Raw genomic sequence first — 17,277 nt, forward strand, 5'->3', positions numbered from 1 at the left:
TTCAGACAAAATCTTGAGGGGAGGGAAACCAAATTCGAGGGGGGGTATATTATTTCACAGTACATAGATAAACTATGGAACTCAGTGCCATAGGAAACAATGGTGGAAACAGTGTGTTTGCTTTTGGATACGGCTTGAAGGTTTCACACAGGAATCTGGTTGGTCAGTGTGAATACAGGCTGCCGTACGAGATGGGTCATTGGCCTGATTCATGAGGATTATCTTACATCTCTGCGATCTTGAGTATGGATAGCTTGATGATGAAATCTGACTGTGAGCAGTACAGAATAATAGACCATAAATGAATACACGAATATTCAATGGCCTACAATAATAAAGTTTCACAGATCACATTATGCTGAAAGCTGTGAGATAGGTTTTATCATTGAGAATTAAGGATAGATACAGATTTGCTTACATGATATTTTGACAAGAATTGCTCTCAGTCTTCTTGTCAGCACATGCGACAACAGAATAATGTATGTGTAAAGGTATGATTGTTTTCCTCAAAGCAAATAAGCCAATTTTACAAATGAATTTTCAACTATGGAAATTTGGACTCTAGAAAAAATTATATAAGGCAGCAGCTCAACTTATATTTCCAAATATTCTACTGTAAACACAGAGAAACACACAAAATACAACAAAGGGCAGGTTTCTCGTTTCTTTAATTTTTCTTCCTTATTAGCTGCTCTCTATTGTTCAGCTCAGGCCTCGAAATTATTATGTAACATTTGGGGGCAAAGATGCAACCCAGCAACCCAACACCGGAGGCTAAGATGGAGAAGATCTCCACAGCTACCATATATTTTCCCTTGGTGCTCAGATAGGAAGGAATAAAGGACAGCCAAACACTGCAGAAGACCAACATGCTGAAGGTGATAAACTTGGCTTCGTTGAAACTGTCTGGTAACTTCCTGGCGAGGAAAGCCACAGCGAAACTTACAGTGGCCATGCAGCTCATGTAGATGAGGACAGTGTAAAACATTGTTACAGACCCTTCATTACATTCTAGTATGATTTCTTCTGCCATTGAGTGCATGTCCACATCTGGGTATGGGGGAGAGGTTGCCAGCCACACAGTACATATGCCCACTTGGACAATGGAGCAGGAAAGGAGAATGGAGTGGCCTAGCCCTTTCCCCACCCATTTCCTCATCCTGGATTCTGGTTTTGTAGCCATGAAGGCCAAAACTACAGTGAAGGTTTTTGCCAGGACACAGGAAACAGCGGTTGAGAAGATGATGCCAAAAGCTGTTTGTCGGAGGAGACACGTGACCTTCTCTGGTTGGCCAATGAAGAGCAATGCACAAAGGAAGCAGAGCAGGAGAGAGATGAGGAGAGTGTAGGTGAGGTTTCGGTTGTTTGCAATGACAATGGGTGTGTCGTGGTGTTTTATAAATATACCTAGAACCAGAGCTGTGATCAAGGAAAGGGAAAGAGAGAAACAGGCTAAACTGATGCCCAAAGGCTCTTCGTAAGACAAGAAGCTTATATCCTTGGGTAGACATGCAGCCTGGTTCTTGCTCGGATAGTCTTTGTCAGGGCATTTATGACAGTCATTCATATCTGGAATAAAGTAAAGAAATTAGCTTATATCATATCAGTTTGCTGAAATATTTCTTTTCTGTCAGAGATGGAAAGAGCTCTGTTTAAATCAAAACACCTGTTTAGTACTGTCTCAGGCTCTGCAATGTGGTATTGTTGAATTTAATTGGTTCAGAGCTATATCATCCTGTAAGTGCCACAGCCAGGGCCATTTACATCTCACAATAGCATGATTGCAGCCTGTGTAAGTCAGAAGAAGTGGCAAGGCCCCCTCTAGATGAGCCACATACCATCCAACTACTTTCAATGCATGATAAAAAAATAAAAAATCCTTCCAGTAGCACCTTAGAGACCAACTAAGTTTGTTATTGGTATGAACTTTCATGTGCATGCACACTTCTTCAGATACCAGAAGTGTGCATGCACACAAAAGCTCATACCAAAAACAAACTTAGTTGGTCTCTAAGGTGCTACTGGAAGGAATTTTTTTATTTTTTTATTTTGTTTCAACTACGGCAGTCCAACACGGCTACCTACCTGTAATCTCAATGCATGGTCATTCTTATTTGATTAGCATATTTAGACTATCTGAAAAGCAATGATCAGAAACGGCAGGATCACACACACAGTAGATTATCTCTTCTGAAACGTAAACTCAGCATCCTTACAACACCTTTCAATTATTTAAGATCCATTTAATCTATTTATGTCTCCTACCATCCTGGTCTGCAATCTTTCCCTCTGGACATGGGATGCAATCGTAGCAGCAAGGTGGATGTCCCTCCTTCACTTTCTTGCACGATCCTGGAAGACATCTCTCAGTACAGACAGAAAGAGGCTGAGTCTATTCCATAAATGAAAGAGCAGAAGGTTCAGCAAGAGAATAATGAATTTGGAAATCTTGATGTTACTAAGCTGACCCAGCATTTCAGTAATATGAGGAGTGGCTACCGGTATATACTGTATATATATATATTTAGTAGCAGTAATGTTTAAAGTTGAGTTGATATTTCCTCTATTGTTCTGAGATGTGCAGGTGTTGTGCTTACATAGCAGTGCCCTATGTGTTCTGCATAGATTGCCCTGTCCATTAATGTACATTCTGAGGTTACTCTAGTTTCTCTGTTAAGTTTGTTATAATTGTTACTTTGGAGTATGTTGTCCACTAGGTTTACATCTCTAGAACTTATTTTTGGTGCTGGTGGCTGTGCCTATTCTTTGACTCATCAGATCCTGTCTGGGGAGGAGTTCCAGATAAGGGATTTTTGAGGGACGCAATCTTGGTGAATTCCAAAACAACAAAAAATCTAGACAAATCATTGAATTGGAATGACGCTATCCAAGATCTATGCCACACATTGGAATGCTACAACACAATTTTAAGCATATTAAGAAAAAAAATATACCGGTACATTTCAATACATATTTTGAGATAACTCTTTTTAAAAGACCATTCCTAATGCTCAGTCACATGCTCTTTACACTTTTCCTCTCAGCTCCCCTTCCTCCACACTCTCAATCATCACTTCTCCTGCTTCCACCTCTTCCACTTGTGGCCTTAGAAGACTTGTGGTCTTCTCCTCCTGCTGTCTATCATCACTTTCTTCCTCTGATAGTATTATACCTCCTTTTCCCAACCACAGCATTTCCCCACTTTTTACAAAGAAAGGCAAAATCCTGGGGCTTATCTATTTCTGCATCCTCTTTCACTTAGTTAAAAATCAGTATTTTATAAATGTAAAGAAATGCTAATTTCTTTTGTTTATTTTAATATAGATTTCTCTTTACTTAAAATTCAGGTTGTAGTCTTCCAGAGGAAAGGAAGAACCTATTTAGTTACACCAACTTACCACCTGTGTGCACTGTCTTGAAGGGTCACAATGATCATTCACAACTTCACTTCATGGTTACATGGTCTTTCACCAGGTACACCCTTTACTGCAGGGGAAATATATTCTGAGGCCCTGATTGGGTGAAAATAAACCTGCACTCCTTTCTCCAGGCCTTTCTATAGAAAATATTGTATTTGACCCAGATCAAAGCACCCATATTCAGATGAAGGATTGTCTGATGCAAAAACAACATTGGCATGTGTGCAGTTTGTGGTAGAATCAGTGAATATTTAGGAATAGGGAAGGGATGTCCAACCAGTAGATCGTGATCTACTGGTAGATCCCTGGCTGATCCTGGTAGATCACAGAATCCTTATTGTGTACAAAAAGTTACGGGGGGGGGGGAACAACCTCTGTGACATCCTCCCCCATAAAAACTCAACAAATCTGGGCAATCCACCCACCCCACACATGTTCCTCCTCCCTCCAATGACAATGGGTTGATCACTGCCTTTTTTATACTGGGAGTAGATGACAGTCTGTTAGGAGTTGAATATGCCTGAATTCATTAGGGTAAAACAACCTAGCTTTTATTTTGGTCTAAACTGGGATTCCCTACACTGTAAGCCTTTCTTAAATGTATTTTGTAGTAAAAAGGTTCTTTTGTTTTGCATCCCCCTTAATAAAGTATTTTCCTTTATTCCTTTAATGGCTTCTAGCAGTAAATTTTTGGCTCTTAATCTGGTACTTGCATGCATTGGTCATATCCTATACAGTAACTTGCAGTTTAGAAGACAGTGAGAAGATATGCACGTGAATGATAATTGCTTATGCAATATTGAATCTCTTTGGAATTATCTAACAATGTGGCCCTACCTGATTAAACCTACTGTGCCAGGTTATGGCATTTTCATCAAGGATGAATGATTGGTCTGGTGGAGCCTGCGGATCTATCCTCCCAACACTCACTCTGCGCAAACTTTGGTTGGAGAATATAATCCAATTGACAATATCCAAGCTAGAAGCTACCTCTCCATTCTGGTTGATGAAGACCACATCTCCAGCAGTATTGTTAAAAGAGATACTTCTCAGAAAGTGATGGAGCTAGATTGAAAACAGAAAGGGCAATTGTTTGGAAAAGGCTGCAGTTCTAATACAGGACTGAGGTATCTTTTTTTTCCTCTGAGGAGGACCTACAGCAAGTGGTGGGCAGTGATTAAATCAACTGTGAGTGGAATTAGGTCCAAGGCTGGAGAGACCACCAATTTTCTCTCTCCAACATCTCTGTCCCCTTTATCACAGACTTTCTATCTCTCCCCTGCCACACGCTTATTTCCCCCTCTCCCTCTTAATATCAGGAGACACCACAGTGGTTTGTGATCACATGATCTGAGGGAGGATTTGGTGCATATGGGATAGAGAGAATGATGAACTTCTCTCTTGACCATGACCACTGCTTCTTATCCATGAATGCAGTAACCTATCAGAGGTCTCCAAACTTCTCTCATAAAAGTGCTTTTTCTTGTCTGAGACGAATGAGCAAGCTGACAACGATTTGGAAACCGATACCTTGTGAGGCAATAAGAGGTTTCTTCCAGCTGAAGATGTTTAGTCTATTACCTGCCAAAGCTGTTGATTCAGATTCTTCCCTCTTGCTCCGTACACCATTCCTCTTTGCCTGAGTCTGGATGTGGACATGGCATGTAAAGCATGGGCCATGGCATAGACAGCATTGTGGATGCTGTAACTGTGGCCTGTCATGCTCATTTCAAAAAGTGATCCAGGAAGGCTCTCCAGCTTCTCTTCTCCGGTGCAAAGATTCCCCTCCACCTTGTCTGCAGTGATATCTGGGAATACACATTCAAAGGCCTGTTGCCAGAAGTCCCTGATAAAACCATCCCCATGTGTGCTGGAAGGGTTTCTGTGCACAACATACTGATGAAAGCCTGGTGGGTTTCTGAAGTGAATTTCAAAGGCTAAAGCACCACTGAATATTGCTGAATCCCAGTTCCTTTGAAAGGCAAAAGATGTGAACTCAAGCTGGGCTGTTGATATCCATACTTTACTTTTAATATTGTACGTCATGTCATCATGTTCTGATAGGTATGGAAGCCATCTAAAAGTTGCCATGGAATAAGATTCTCCTAATGCTACTATTACATTAGCTATGCTGCTAAAGATCTTATGGTTTATAATTGTTCCCTGTTCTAGAATGGCATCAATTTCAGAAATAAAACTTAAATTGGGGATTCTTTCTAGGAATGCAAAGCAGATGCCACCATTGGTAAATATTGTGGAAATGGTTTGCAGAAATCTTTCTCCATTGTCATTGTCCATTGCAATGACTCCAATCCATGTCCACCTGAAGTGCAGAAGCAAAGAGAGAATTCCTTTATACTGAAGGGCTTCCGGTGCTGCCATCTGGTAGAAGGGAAGCCCTGGGCTTTTATTATTCATCACTGGAGCAGAGCCATAAATGAGCTGAAAAGTAAATGGAGAAAGAGAAGAGACAAAATAGATTCCATTCCAAGTATTCATATACATCATGTGGTGATCCCTGATAGTCCTTTGCCAATGTTTCAGGGTTTGGTGCCTCTGTCTCAGTTACAGAAAACACACACATGCAGATGGGCTGAAAACTGCGATCATCTCCCTTTTCTGTTTTTTAAACCTTTGATTTGATGACTGGAGAGGGGCACTTTGTTGTTGTTCAGTCGTTCAGTCGTGTCCGACTCTTCGTGACCCCATGGACCAGAGCATGCCAGGCACGAGAGGGGCACTATTTCTGTTTTATTTTTATTTTTGGAAATTTCGTTAACACTTTGATGACTTGAGCAATACATTCTGTTTATTTTACGTTAAAAACAAAGAAACAATTTTTTGTGTCATTGCAAAATTTGGCAGGGTCTTGTACAATGGGTGGGGGACGCCGGTGGTGCTGTGGGTTAAACCACAGAGCCTAGGGTTTGCCGATCAGAAGGTCAGCGGTTCATATCCCCTCGACGAGGTGAGCTTCCATTGCTTGGTCCCTGCTCCTGCCAACCTAGCAGTTCGAAAGCACGTCAAAATGCAAGTAGATAAATAGGTACCACTCCAGCGGGAAGGTAAACAGTGTTTCTGTGTGCTGCTCTGGTTCGCCAGAAGCGGCTTAGTCATGCTGGCCACATGACACGGAAACTGTACACCGGCTCCCTCGGCCAATAAAGCGAGTTGAGCGCCACAACCCCAGATTCTTTCACGACTGGACCTAATGGTCAGGGGTCCCTTTATCTTTACCTTTACCTGTACAATGGGTAAAACTGAATGGGGGAACATAACATGCCCCAAACAGCAGATGACCTAGACATTATCTGGCTTTGTCAGAATTGCAGCTTGGGCCAGATACACATTTCTTCTCTGGAGCTTCGTCTTTCTTCTTCATGATGCAGATGCCCAATCACACAGCAAAACTGTGCGGATTCTTCTCAGACTTTATGAACATTTATTTCACTTGTGAACCAGCTGCTCACTACTATTACTGTTCTCCTGCGGAACTGGATTGTATCTGCAATTTGCCATAACTTCTCTGTGTCTTAAATTGTGCGGGGTGTGCCAAAGATGAAGAGTTATTGCACTGGCTCCTACCTGTCAGTTTTCTTTGCTGTAAGCAACTCCCCCTCTTCCCCAGCAGCTTATTTGACATCCCCACCTCACTACTTTTTCCACTGGCACCTAAAATCTTACTGCATTTATCCTGTAAGCAATTCCCCCTTTTCCTCAGCAACTCAATTCGGATACCCTACTAACTAAGCAGAAATTGCTACATAACTAAAAACAGCTGGTGAGGGAGAAGCCCACTGGCCTTTGGTATATAAGTGATCTAAATGTAATGTGTAAGACAGGGAAGCGTTACATATTTTTTTCAGGTATTGCAACCTTCCCCTTTATTCAGGTTTGTTTGTTTCCTTTTATTATAATTATGTGCCGCCTTTATTTTCCAATGATCTCAAGGTGGTGTACATGGTTTTCCTTCCAATTTCATCTTCACCCTGAACTGCTGATACACCCTGAACTGTTGCTGAGGAACCCGCCTCCTTCTCTATGCAAACAAATAGAGGTATAGTACATAGGGGTCCTACCTGAGGAATCTTATAGATATCCAAAAGAGTTGCCACATAAAAGGAGATTTCAGAATCCAGGCCCCCAATGACCCCTGTCAGATTATTTTCAACATCACATATATAGTTAGGGACAAATTTATTCACCATGGATAAAAGCAGCAGTGTGGCAAGATATGTGCTCCTTGCACTGATATAGCTGTCATATAAGTGAAAGCCCAAGGTGATATTGGGTAGGATGTGAGGGTCTTTGTTGATCTCCTTGACTGCAAATGCCAAGGCCACGATGTGCTGGTAACCCTTAGGCACCACCCTAGAATGAGAGTTGCAAACTGTATGAACAGGAACTTCAACAGATGTGTCCTTTTACAAACCAACACAGTAGTTAATCATATTGAGTTCTGTGGGGTTAACCCTCAGTGTGTTCTGCTACTGAATAGCTATTATCAATAGAAGGTTCTCTCTAATATTTAGTTGAAATATCCTCTCTTGTAACTTGAATACAGCAAGAGAAGACAAGCTTGTTCCAACTTCCTGGTGACAGCCCTTGAGATATTTGAAAATGGCTATCATACCTCCCCTTAGTCTCAGCATAGCTAAACATGCCAAACTCCCTAAACCGTTCCTCATAAGACTTGGTTTCCAGACCATCTTTGTTGCCCTCCTCTGCACATGTTTCAGCTTGCTAATACGTATCATTCTTAAATTGTGGTGATCAGAACTGGAAACAGGACTCCAGGTGACCAAGGCAGAATATAGGAGTACTGTTACTTCCTTTGATCAGGACACTATACTTCTGCTGATGCAGATCCATTGAACCTTTCCACATGTACTACTGACAAGCCAAGTTTCCATCATCTTAGATTTGTGCATTTGTCCCTATTGAAATAAATGTTGGGGTTTTTTGTACCAAATTCATAATCTTTTAAGGTTAATAGTATCTAGAGCAGGGGTTGCTAATGTGGGGCCCATGGGAAATCTTCCCTTACACATCTGAGGTCTTTTTTTCTGACACTTAAAAAGTCTCTTGTCTCTCTGGTCTCTCCCTGCAATGACCTCATTTTCATAAGTACCTTTCAGTGAGTGCTGAAACAAACCATAGCCTAAGATTACAAAATCAAACTATAAGGACATTCATCTCCAGAACTGGTTTTTAAAAATTCATTCCTACTAATACTGTAGTTCAGATAAAGTCTATCAAAATCAGCTGTTCAAAAGGGCTCTCTCAGACACACAAACCTGCATACATTTCAATACATTTATATTTATTTTCCTATTGAGAAATGGGAGCTTGGTTTTCCCAAGGTAGATGAGTAGAGGTTTACAGCCTCAGTCATTATTCTGGATGTAATAAATGAGTGGCATAGTTCTTACACAAGCCCTTCAGACGGTGCTGGTGGGGGTTCCTCAGTGAATGTTGCTGGAGAGGAGAAGAAGCCACCATGGGAAACAATGCCACCAATGAGGAACTCTCCTGGCTGATGATACGTGTGAAGTGGACGGTGTGGATCCTGAAGCCTGCATTTTGCTAGGTGAGCCTGACATCCTTTGTAAGAAAACAGTTCCAGCAGCAAGAACACTAAAAACACCATCCATACAAGGGCTACTGTTTCTTCTATGCAGAAAACATGGTATCTCTGGAAATACTAGAATTAGTTTCTCCAAGATAAAAATTGACTAATTTAAATGGTAGTTTATATTCCTGAGATGACAGAATCTGGATGTATCCAAGATCAGACTTGCTTATCCCAGACAGTATTTATATAATTCTGGTTAAGTTGTAGTATTCTTTGCGTTATGTTGCCAGTGGCCAGTGGAAATCCACAGGGATTTTTTTGAGGAGCAGCACGTTTAATTATAGCCCTGTTAATAACCAAGCAGGAATGGAGTTATTTATCCAGTGTTCAGGATCCCCCATGGAACTGCAGAAGAAAATTTCTGAAGTAAATATTCAGAACTGCTATTTCCATTTCATTAGATAATAATGGACCAGTGGTGTATGGTTGAAATGAGAACTTAGACGGTCATTGTAGCCAATGGAGACTCCAAAATGAAGTATGGTGTAGTCCATAGCTGTCAACTTTTCCCATTTTTAAAGGGAAATTCCCTTATTCCGAATAGGATTCCTTGCAAGAAAAGGGAAAAGTTGACAGCTATGGGTGTAGTCAGCATCTTGGAGTTTGGCTGAGTGGACCTGGATTCACACCAGCCATGTGGCATGACTGCAATGGCCACTCACCGCTGTTATTATTGCTATAATATCTGGTTTTCTTGCATTCTCTATTCATCATAAAATTCTAATCAATTTTATTTGCTAATCAAACATTTGCTGAAGGATGCAATCTTATCAAAGTAAACACAATCCATTCCCAAGGAGGAAATGTGAAGTGGCAAAGTTACTTGTGTTTTCTTGGCAGCTCACACCAAATGTCAATTTCCACTGGCACATGGAGAAATCTCTCTAAGTTGTACATTATAACCACCTCAGAGATAATTTAAAAATGGAGGCTACAACAGAATAAAGTATGTGTAAAGGTATTATTGTTTTCCTCAAAGCAAATAAGTCAATTTTAAAATTGAATTTTCCATGCACCATACCCACCAGCGTTATTATGTGGTTTTGGCACAAAATGTTGATTCCTTTCCTCTTAGGTTGATCAATCCTGTTAGGATTCCCAGGAGCTGACAGCTGGCAGGTCCTGGTTTCATTCCATCAGTAGAGCATGGGACTCTTTATTTCAAGATCATGGGTTCGAGCCCCACATTGGGCAAACGATTCCTGTCTTCCAGGCCATTGGACTATATGACCTCTACAATTCAATGATTCTTGGTATCTCAACATAGAAAATTGCTTTTTCAGAGCATCAGATGTTAACCCCCTATTTACACATTTCTCCATAGTGAATTTGATAGTAAAGATTTATGTCTGGCTTTCATGAATCACCATGTAGGAATGAATGTCGGCAGACTGCCAGAGAAGATGTTTAGTCTCCCATGTTTCCCACTTAGAAGCCCACCATTACTAAGGAGATTACTGGTCCAACTTTCAACATCACCTGCTGCTGTTCAAGCTGATCAGCTGCCAACCCACCTTCTTATGTTTTTTAATAAATGGAATAATTTGGCGAGCACACACAGACACACAGAGTTGTTTCTGCAATTTGGTAGTGGTAATAGGCTCTAGAGAGTCACCATGTCTTCAAATTCCATGAACCTCCAGCAATAGCCTGGAGGCAGAATTAAAGGGAATCAGACCTTGAAGTACAGCACATGAGAGGCCACATAAACTTTATAATTGGCTGTGTAATTGATTTGTATTTGAATATGTATTGCAATTTGGTATTGATATAATATGGTGTATATGGACTTTTGTAATTGAAAATTAATTTATTTTTATTTTTTAAAAAGAGAGAATTAAGCCAGATACAGATTTGCTTGTATGTATATTTTGACAAGAATTGCTCTGTCTTCTTGTCAACACATGCTACAACAGAATAAAGTATGTGTAAAGGTATTATTGCTTTCCTCAAAGCAAATAACTCAATTTTAAAATTGAATTTTCAACTATGGGAATTTGAACTCTAGAAAAAATTATAAAAGGCAGCAGCTGAACTTATATTTCCAAATATTCTACTGTAAACACAGATAAAAACACAAAACATAGGAAATGACAGGTTTCTCATTTCTTTATTTTTTTCCCCTTATTAGTTGTTCCCTGTTGTTCAGCTCAGGCCTCAGAATGATTATGTAACATTTGGGGGAAAAGATGCAACCCAGCATCCCACCACCGGAGGCTAAGATGGAGAAGATCTCCACAGCTACCATATATTTTCCCTTGGTGCTCAGGTAGGAAGGAATAAAGGACAGCCAAACACTGCAGAAGACCAACATGCTGAAAGTGATGAACTTGGCTTCGTTGAAACTGTCTGGTAACTTCCTGGCAAGGAAAGCCACAGCAAAACTTACAGTGGCCAGGCAGCTCATGTAGATGAGGACACAGTAAAATATGGACACAGACCCTTCATTACATTCTAGTATAATTTCCTCTGTCATTGAGTGCATGTCCACATCTGGGTATGGGGGAGAGGTTGCCAGCCACACAGTACATATGCCCACTTGAACAATGGAGCAGGAAAGGAGAATGGAGTGGCCTAGTCCTTTCCCCACCCATTTCCTCATCCTGGATTCTGGTTTTGTAGCCATGAAGGCCAAAACCACCGTGAAGGTTTTTGCCAGGACACAAGAAACAGCGGTTGAGAAGATGATGCCAAAAGCTGTTTGTCGGAGGAGGCAGGTCACCTTCTCTGGTCGGCCAATGAAGAGCAATGCACAAAGGAAGCAGAGCAGGAGAGAGATGAGGAGAGTGTAGGTGAGGTTTCGGTTGTTTGCAATGACAATAGGTGTGTCATGGTGTTTAATAAATGTACCTAGTACTAGAACTGTGATCAAGGAAAGGGAAAGAGAGAAACCGGCTAAACTGATGCCCAAAGGTTCTTCATAAGACAAGAAGCTGATATCCTTGGGTAGACATGCATCCCGGTTCTTGCTTGGATAATCTTTGTCTGGACATTTATGACAGTCATTCATATCTGGGGGGAAATAAATATATTACTTTCTGTCTGGGAAGAAAAGAGCTCTGTTTCAATCAAAGCACGTGTTTAGTACTATCTGATGCTGTGTAATGTGGTATTGTTGCAATCTAAGCTTTCTCTATCTCATGGATATGCCAACAAACCACATGAGAGCATTAGGGAAAAAGTAGTCCCAAGTTTTTAATTCTGTGCAGAAGGTTCTGTTATGGATAACTCCCTAAAACAAATAAAAGTAATACAAAGAGTTCCAAACTGTTTTATACATTTGGCACAAATTCCAAACATTCCATTAAGTTTAAATTTCCTATCCAATTGAAACAGTTTGTTTCCCTCACCCCATTTCCTCTTAAGGCATTTTGTTGTCTCCTTATGATTGGTCCAAATTACAAACAATATGAGCATGTGTACTGGCTCCCAGTTTAAACAAAGGAGCTTCCTCGTTGTCTCTTAAAATTTTATTGAAGGATTAGATTTCACCTCAGTATTGTATTTCACTCTAGTTACCGAGAATAGTCTGACCACAATCCGTGCATGCTCAGTATGTCAAAACCTTATATTGTATGATTCTTTGTATTTAATTACTACAGTATTCTTGAATTTAATTGGTTCAGAGCTATGTGGTCCTGTAAGTGCCACAGCATGGGCCATTGCCATCTGAATGTTTATTCACACTAGCCTGGGTGCAAATCCATGCTTGGCAAATCCACATCATGATCAACTCTCATCCAGAAATCAATGTCCCCACTGTGGAAGGACGGGTACATCCACAATTGGCCTCCACAGTCACTTACGGACTCGTTGTTAAAACCGTATTTATGGAAAACAATCTTACTTGGCTATGAGTTATAGAAGAAGAAGAAGAAGAAGAAGAAGAAGAAGAAGAAGAAGAAGAAGAAGAAATGATTTGAACCACATACCATCCAATTACTCTCAGTGCATAGTCATTCTCATTTGATTAGCATATTTAGACCATCTGAAAAGCAATGACCACAAAGAGAGTGGATCACACAGACAGTAGAGCATCTCTTTTGAAAAGTAAACTCTGCCATCCTTAGAACACCTTTCAATTATTAGTACTGAGTCTGGATCTATTTAATCTATTTATTTCTCCTACCATCCTGCTTTGCAACCTTCCCCTCTGCACATGGGATGCAATCGTAGCAGCAAGGGGGCTGTCCCTCCTTCACTTTCTTGCTGGATCCTGGAAGACATCTCTCAGTACATACAGAAAGAGGCCGAGTCTATTCCGTAAATGAAAGAGCAGAAGGATCAGCAAGAGAACAATGAGTTTGGAAATCTTCATGTTCCTGGAACCCACTCTATGTTACTAAGCTGAGTCAGCATTTCAGCAATATGTAGAATGACTATATATTTTAGTAGTAGTGATGTTTGAAGTGATGGCATACTCCCTCCATTGTCCTGGGATGTGTAGGTGTTGTGATTACATAGCAGTTCCCCACTTTTTAGCAAAGAAGGCAACATCTTGGGGCTTATCTATCCTCTTTTCCTCAGTTAAAAACCATTATTTAATAATTGTTAAGAAATATTTATAATATTATAAATATAATAAAATAAAATATTTGACTTTATTCCTTGAGAGACTTCTAGCAGTAAACGTTTAGCTCTTAATCTGGCACCTGGATGCATTGGTCATGTTCTACACAGTAACTTGCAGTTTAAAAGACAGTGAGTAGATATGCAGGTGAATGCATTATGCAATATTGAATCTCTTTGGAATTATCCAACAATGTGGCCCTACCTGATTAAACCAACTGTGCCAGGTTATCGCATCTTCATTTAGGATGAATGTTTGGTCTGGAGAAGCTTGCGGATCTATTCTCCCAACGCTCACTCTGTTGAAACTTTGGTTGGAGAATATAATCCAATTGACAATATCTAAGCTAGATACCGCCTCTCCATTCTGGTTGATGAAGACCACATCTCCAGCCGTATTGTTAAATGAGATACTTCTCAGAAAGTGATGTAGCTAGATTGAGAACAGAAAAGGCAATTGTTTGGAAAAGGCTGCAGGCTAATGCAGGGCAGAGCATTTTACTTTTCCTGTGGCAAGAACCTACAGCAAGTGTTGGGTGGTGATTAAGTCAACTGTGAGTGGAGTCAGGTCCAAGCATGGAGAGCCCACCAATTTTCTCTCTCCCACATCCCACATTCCTCTCTCTCCCTCTCCCCCCTTTCTTACAACCTTTCTTTATCTCCCCCGCCGCACACCTCTTCTCCTCTGTCCCTCTTCATCTTACGAGACACCACAGTGGTGTGTGATAACCTGATCTGAGGGAGGATTTGGTGTATATGGGATAGAGAGAATGCTGAACATCCCTCTGGACCATGACCACTGCTTCTTATCTGTGAATGCAGTAACATATCAGTGGTCTCCAAACATCTCTCATAGAAATGCCTTTTCTTGTCTGAGATGAATGAGCAAGCTGACAACATTTTGGAAACCCATATTTTGTGAGGGAATAACAGGTCTCTTCCAGGTGAGGATGTTCAGCCTTTACCTGCCAATACTGCTGATTCTGATTCTTCCCTCTCCCTCCGTATCCCATTGCTCTGTGCCTGATTCTGGATGTGGACATGGCATGTAAAGCATGGGCCATGGCGTAGACAGCATTGTGGATGCTGTAACTGTGGCCTGTCATGCTCATTTCAAAAAATGATCCAGGAAGGCTCTCCAGCTTCTCTTCTCTGGTGCAAATATTCCCCTCCACCTTGTCTGTAGTGGTATCTGGGAATACACATCCAAAGGCCTGTTGCCAGAAGTCCCTGATAAAACCGTCCCCGTGTGTGCTGGAAGGGTTTCTGTGCACAACATACTGATGAAATCCAGGTGGGTTTCTGAAGTGAATTTCAAAGGACATAGCACCATTGAATATTCCTGAATCCCAGTTCCTTTGAATGACAAATGAAGTGAACTCAACATGGGCTGTTGTTATCCACACTTTACTTTTTATATTGTATGTCATGTCATCATGTTCTGATAGGTATATAAGCCATCTAAAAGTTGCCATGGAATAGGATTCTCCATGGGCAACTATTACATTAGCTATGCTGCTAAAGATCTTATGGTTTATAATTGCTCCCTGTTGTAGAATGGCATTAATTTCAGAAATAAAACTTAAATTGGGGATTCTTTCTAGGAATGCAAAGCAGACACCACTCTTGGTAAACATTGGGGAAATGGTTTGCAGAAATCTTTCTCCATTTTCATTGTCCATTGCAATGACTCCAATCCATGTCCAACTGAAATGCAAAAGCAAAGAGAGAATTCCCTCACACTGAACGGCTTCCTGGGCTGCCATCTGGTAGAAGGGAAGCCCTGGGCTTTTATCATTCATCACTGGAGCAGAGCCATAAATGAGCTAAAAAGTAAATGTAAGAAGAGAAGAGACAAAATAGATTCCATTCAAAGTATTCATATACATTATGAACCCTGCTAGTCAAATATGTCCTTTGCGAATATTTCAGGGTTTAGTGCCTGTCTCTTATTTATACAAAGGACACATTCAAATGGACTGAAAACTGGGATCAGCTCCCATTTCTGGTTTTTAAACCTTTGAATTGATGACTGGAGAGGGACACTGTGTCTGTTTTATTTATTTTTGTAAATCTTGTTAACACTTCAGTGACTAGATCGGGATATTGTCTATTTCACTAAAAAACAAACAAACCATATTTTGTGTAATTTAAAAATTTGGCAGGGTCTTGTACAACAAATAAAACTGCATGGGGGAACATACCATGCCTCAAACAGCAGATGACCTAGACATTATCTGGCTTTGTAACTACAATTTGCCATACATCCACAGTGAATTTAATTGGGTTTGGTGCAGTAACGATTTATAGTTATTGTACTGGCCCCTACCTGTCAGTTTCTTTTAGCTGTAAGCAATTCCCCCACTTCCACAGCAGCTTATTTGACATGCCCACCTCACTACTTTTCCCCCTGTCACCTAAAATCTTACTGCATTTATCCTGTAAGCAATTCTCCCTTTCCCCCAGCAACTCAGTTTGGATACCCTCCTAACTAAGCAGAAATTGCTACATAACTAAAAACAGCTGGTGAGGGTGAAGCCCACTCTCCCATCACTGGCCTATGGTATATAAAGAGGAATAGTGATTGTACTGGAACCTACCTGTCAGTTTTTTTTAGCTGAAAGCAATCCACACCACTTCCCCAGCAGCTTTTTTTAGATGCCCTGATCACTAATTTTAGTACTGTCGCCTACCTGTCAGCTTTTATCCTGAAAGCAATTTTCCACTTTCCCCAGCAACTCTATTCAGATCCCCTCCGCACTAAGCAGAAAATGCTGCATAACAAAAAACAGCTGGTGAGGGAGAAGCCCCCTCTCCCATCACTGACCTTTGGTATATAAGTGATCTAAATGTGTGTGTAAGACAGGGAAGAGTTACCTACTTTTTCAGGTATTGCAACCTTCCCCTTTATTCAGGTTTATTTGTTTCCTTATATTATAATTATGTGCTGCCTTTATTTCCCAAGGGTCTCAATGTGGTGTACATGGTTTTCCTTCCAATTTCATCTTCACCCTGAACTGCTGATACACCCTGAACTGATCCCGAGGAACCTGCCTCCTTCTCTATGCAAACTAATAGAGGTATAGTACATAGGGGTCCTACCTGCGGAATCTTATAGATATCCAAAAGAGTTGCCACATAAAAGGAGATTTCAGAATCCAGGCCCCCAATGACCCCTGTCAGATTATTTTCAACATCACATATATAGTTAGGGACAAATTTATTCACCATGGATAAAAGCAGCAGTGTGGCAAGATATGTGCTCCTTGCACTGATATAGCTGTCATATAAGTGAAAGCCCAAGGTGATATTGGGTAGGATGTGAGGGTCTTTGTTGATCTCTTTGACTGCAAATGCCAAGGCCACGATGTGCTGGTATCCCTTAGGCACCACCCTAGAATGAGAGTTGCAAATTGTATGAGCAGGAACTTCAACAGATGTATCCTTTTACAAACCAACACAGTAGTTAATCATATTGAGTTCAGTGGGGTTAACTCTCTTGTGTTCTACTATTGAATCACTCTTATAAACAGAAGGCTCTTTCTGACGTTTAGTTGAAATATCCTATCTTGTATCTTGAAGAAGCTAATTTGTGTCCTAACAAGAGAAAACAAGTGTGTTCCATCTTCCTGGTGACAGCCCTTGAGATATTTG

General features: G+C 40.8%; 2 protein-coding genes across 2 annotated transcripts; both read right to left on the minus strand.

Moving 5' to 3' along the window:
* Positions 1–667: 667 nt before the first annotated feature.
* LOC117057442 (vomeronasal type-2 receptor 26-like) lies at positions 668–9,069 on the minus strand. The gene is made up of 6 exons (XM_033168286.1): positions 8,852–9,069; positions 7,499–7,790; positions 5,001–5,861; positions 4,350–4,484; positions 2,266–2,392; positions 668–1,569 (listed from the first exon to the last, which is right to left on the minus strand). The coding sequence occupies exons 1-6, from the start codon at positions 9,067–9,069 to the stop codon at positions 668–670; spliced, it is 2,535 nt and encodes an 844-aa protein (XP_033024177.1).
* Positions 9,070–11,164: 2,095 nt separating this feature from the next.
* Positions 11,165–12,065, minus strand: LOC117058708 (vomeronasal type-2 receptor 26-like). The gene has a single exon (XM_033170046.1). It carries the CDS (start codon positions 12,062–12,064, stop codon positions 11,165–11,167), a length of 900 nt encoding a protein of 299 aa, XP_033025937.1. The 5' UTR covers position 12,065.
* Positions 12,066–17,277: the final 5,212 nt, after the last annotated feature.

The sequence above is a fragment of the Lacerta agilis genome, chromosome 14 (assembly GCF_009819535.1).
Source record: "Lacerta agilis isolate rLacAgi1 chromosome 14, rLacAgi1.pri, whole genome shotgun sequence".
In the NCBI taxonomy this organism is placed as follows: Eukaryota; Metazoa; Chordata; class Lepidosauria; order Squamata; family Lacertidae; genus Lacerta; species Lacerta agilis.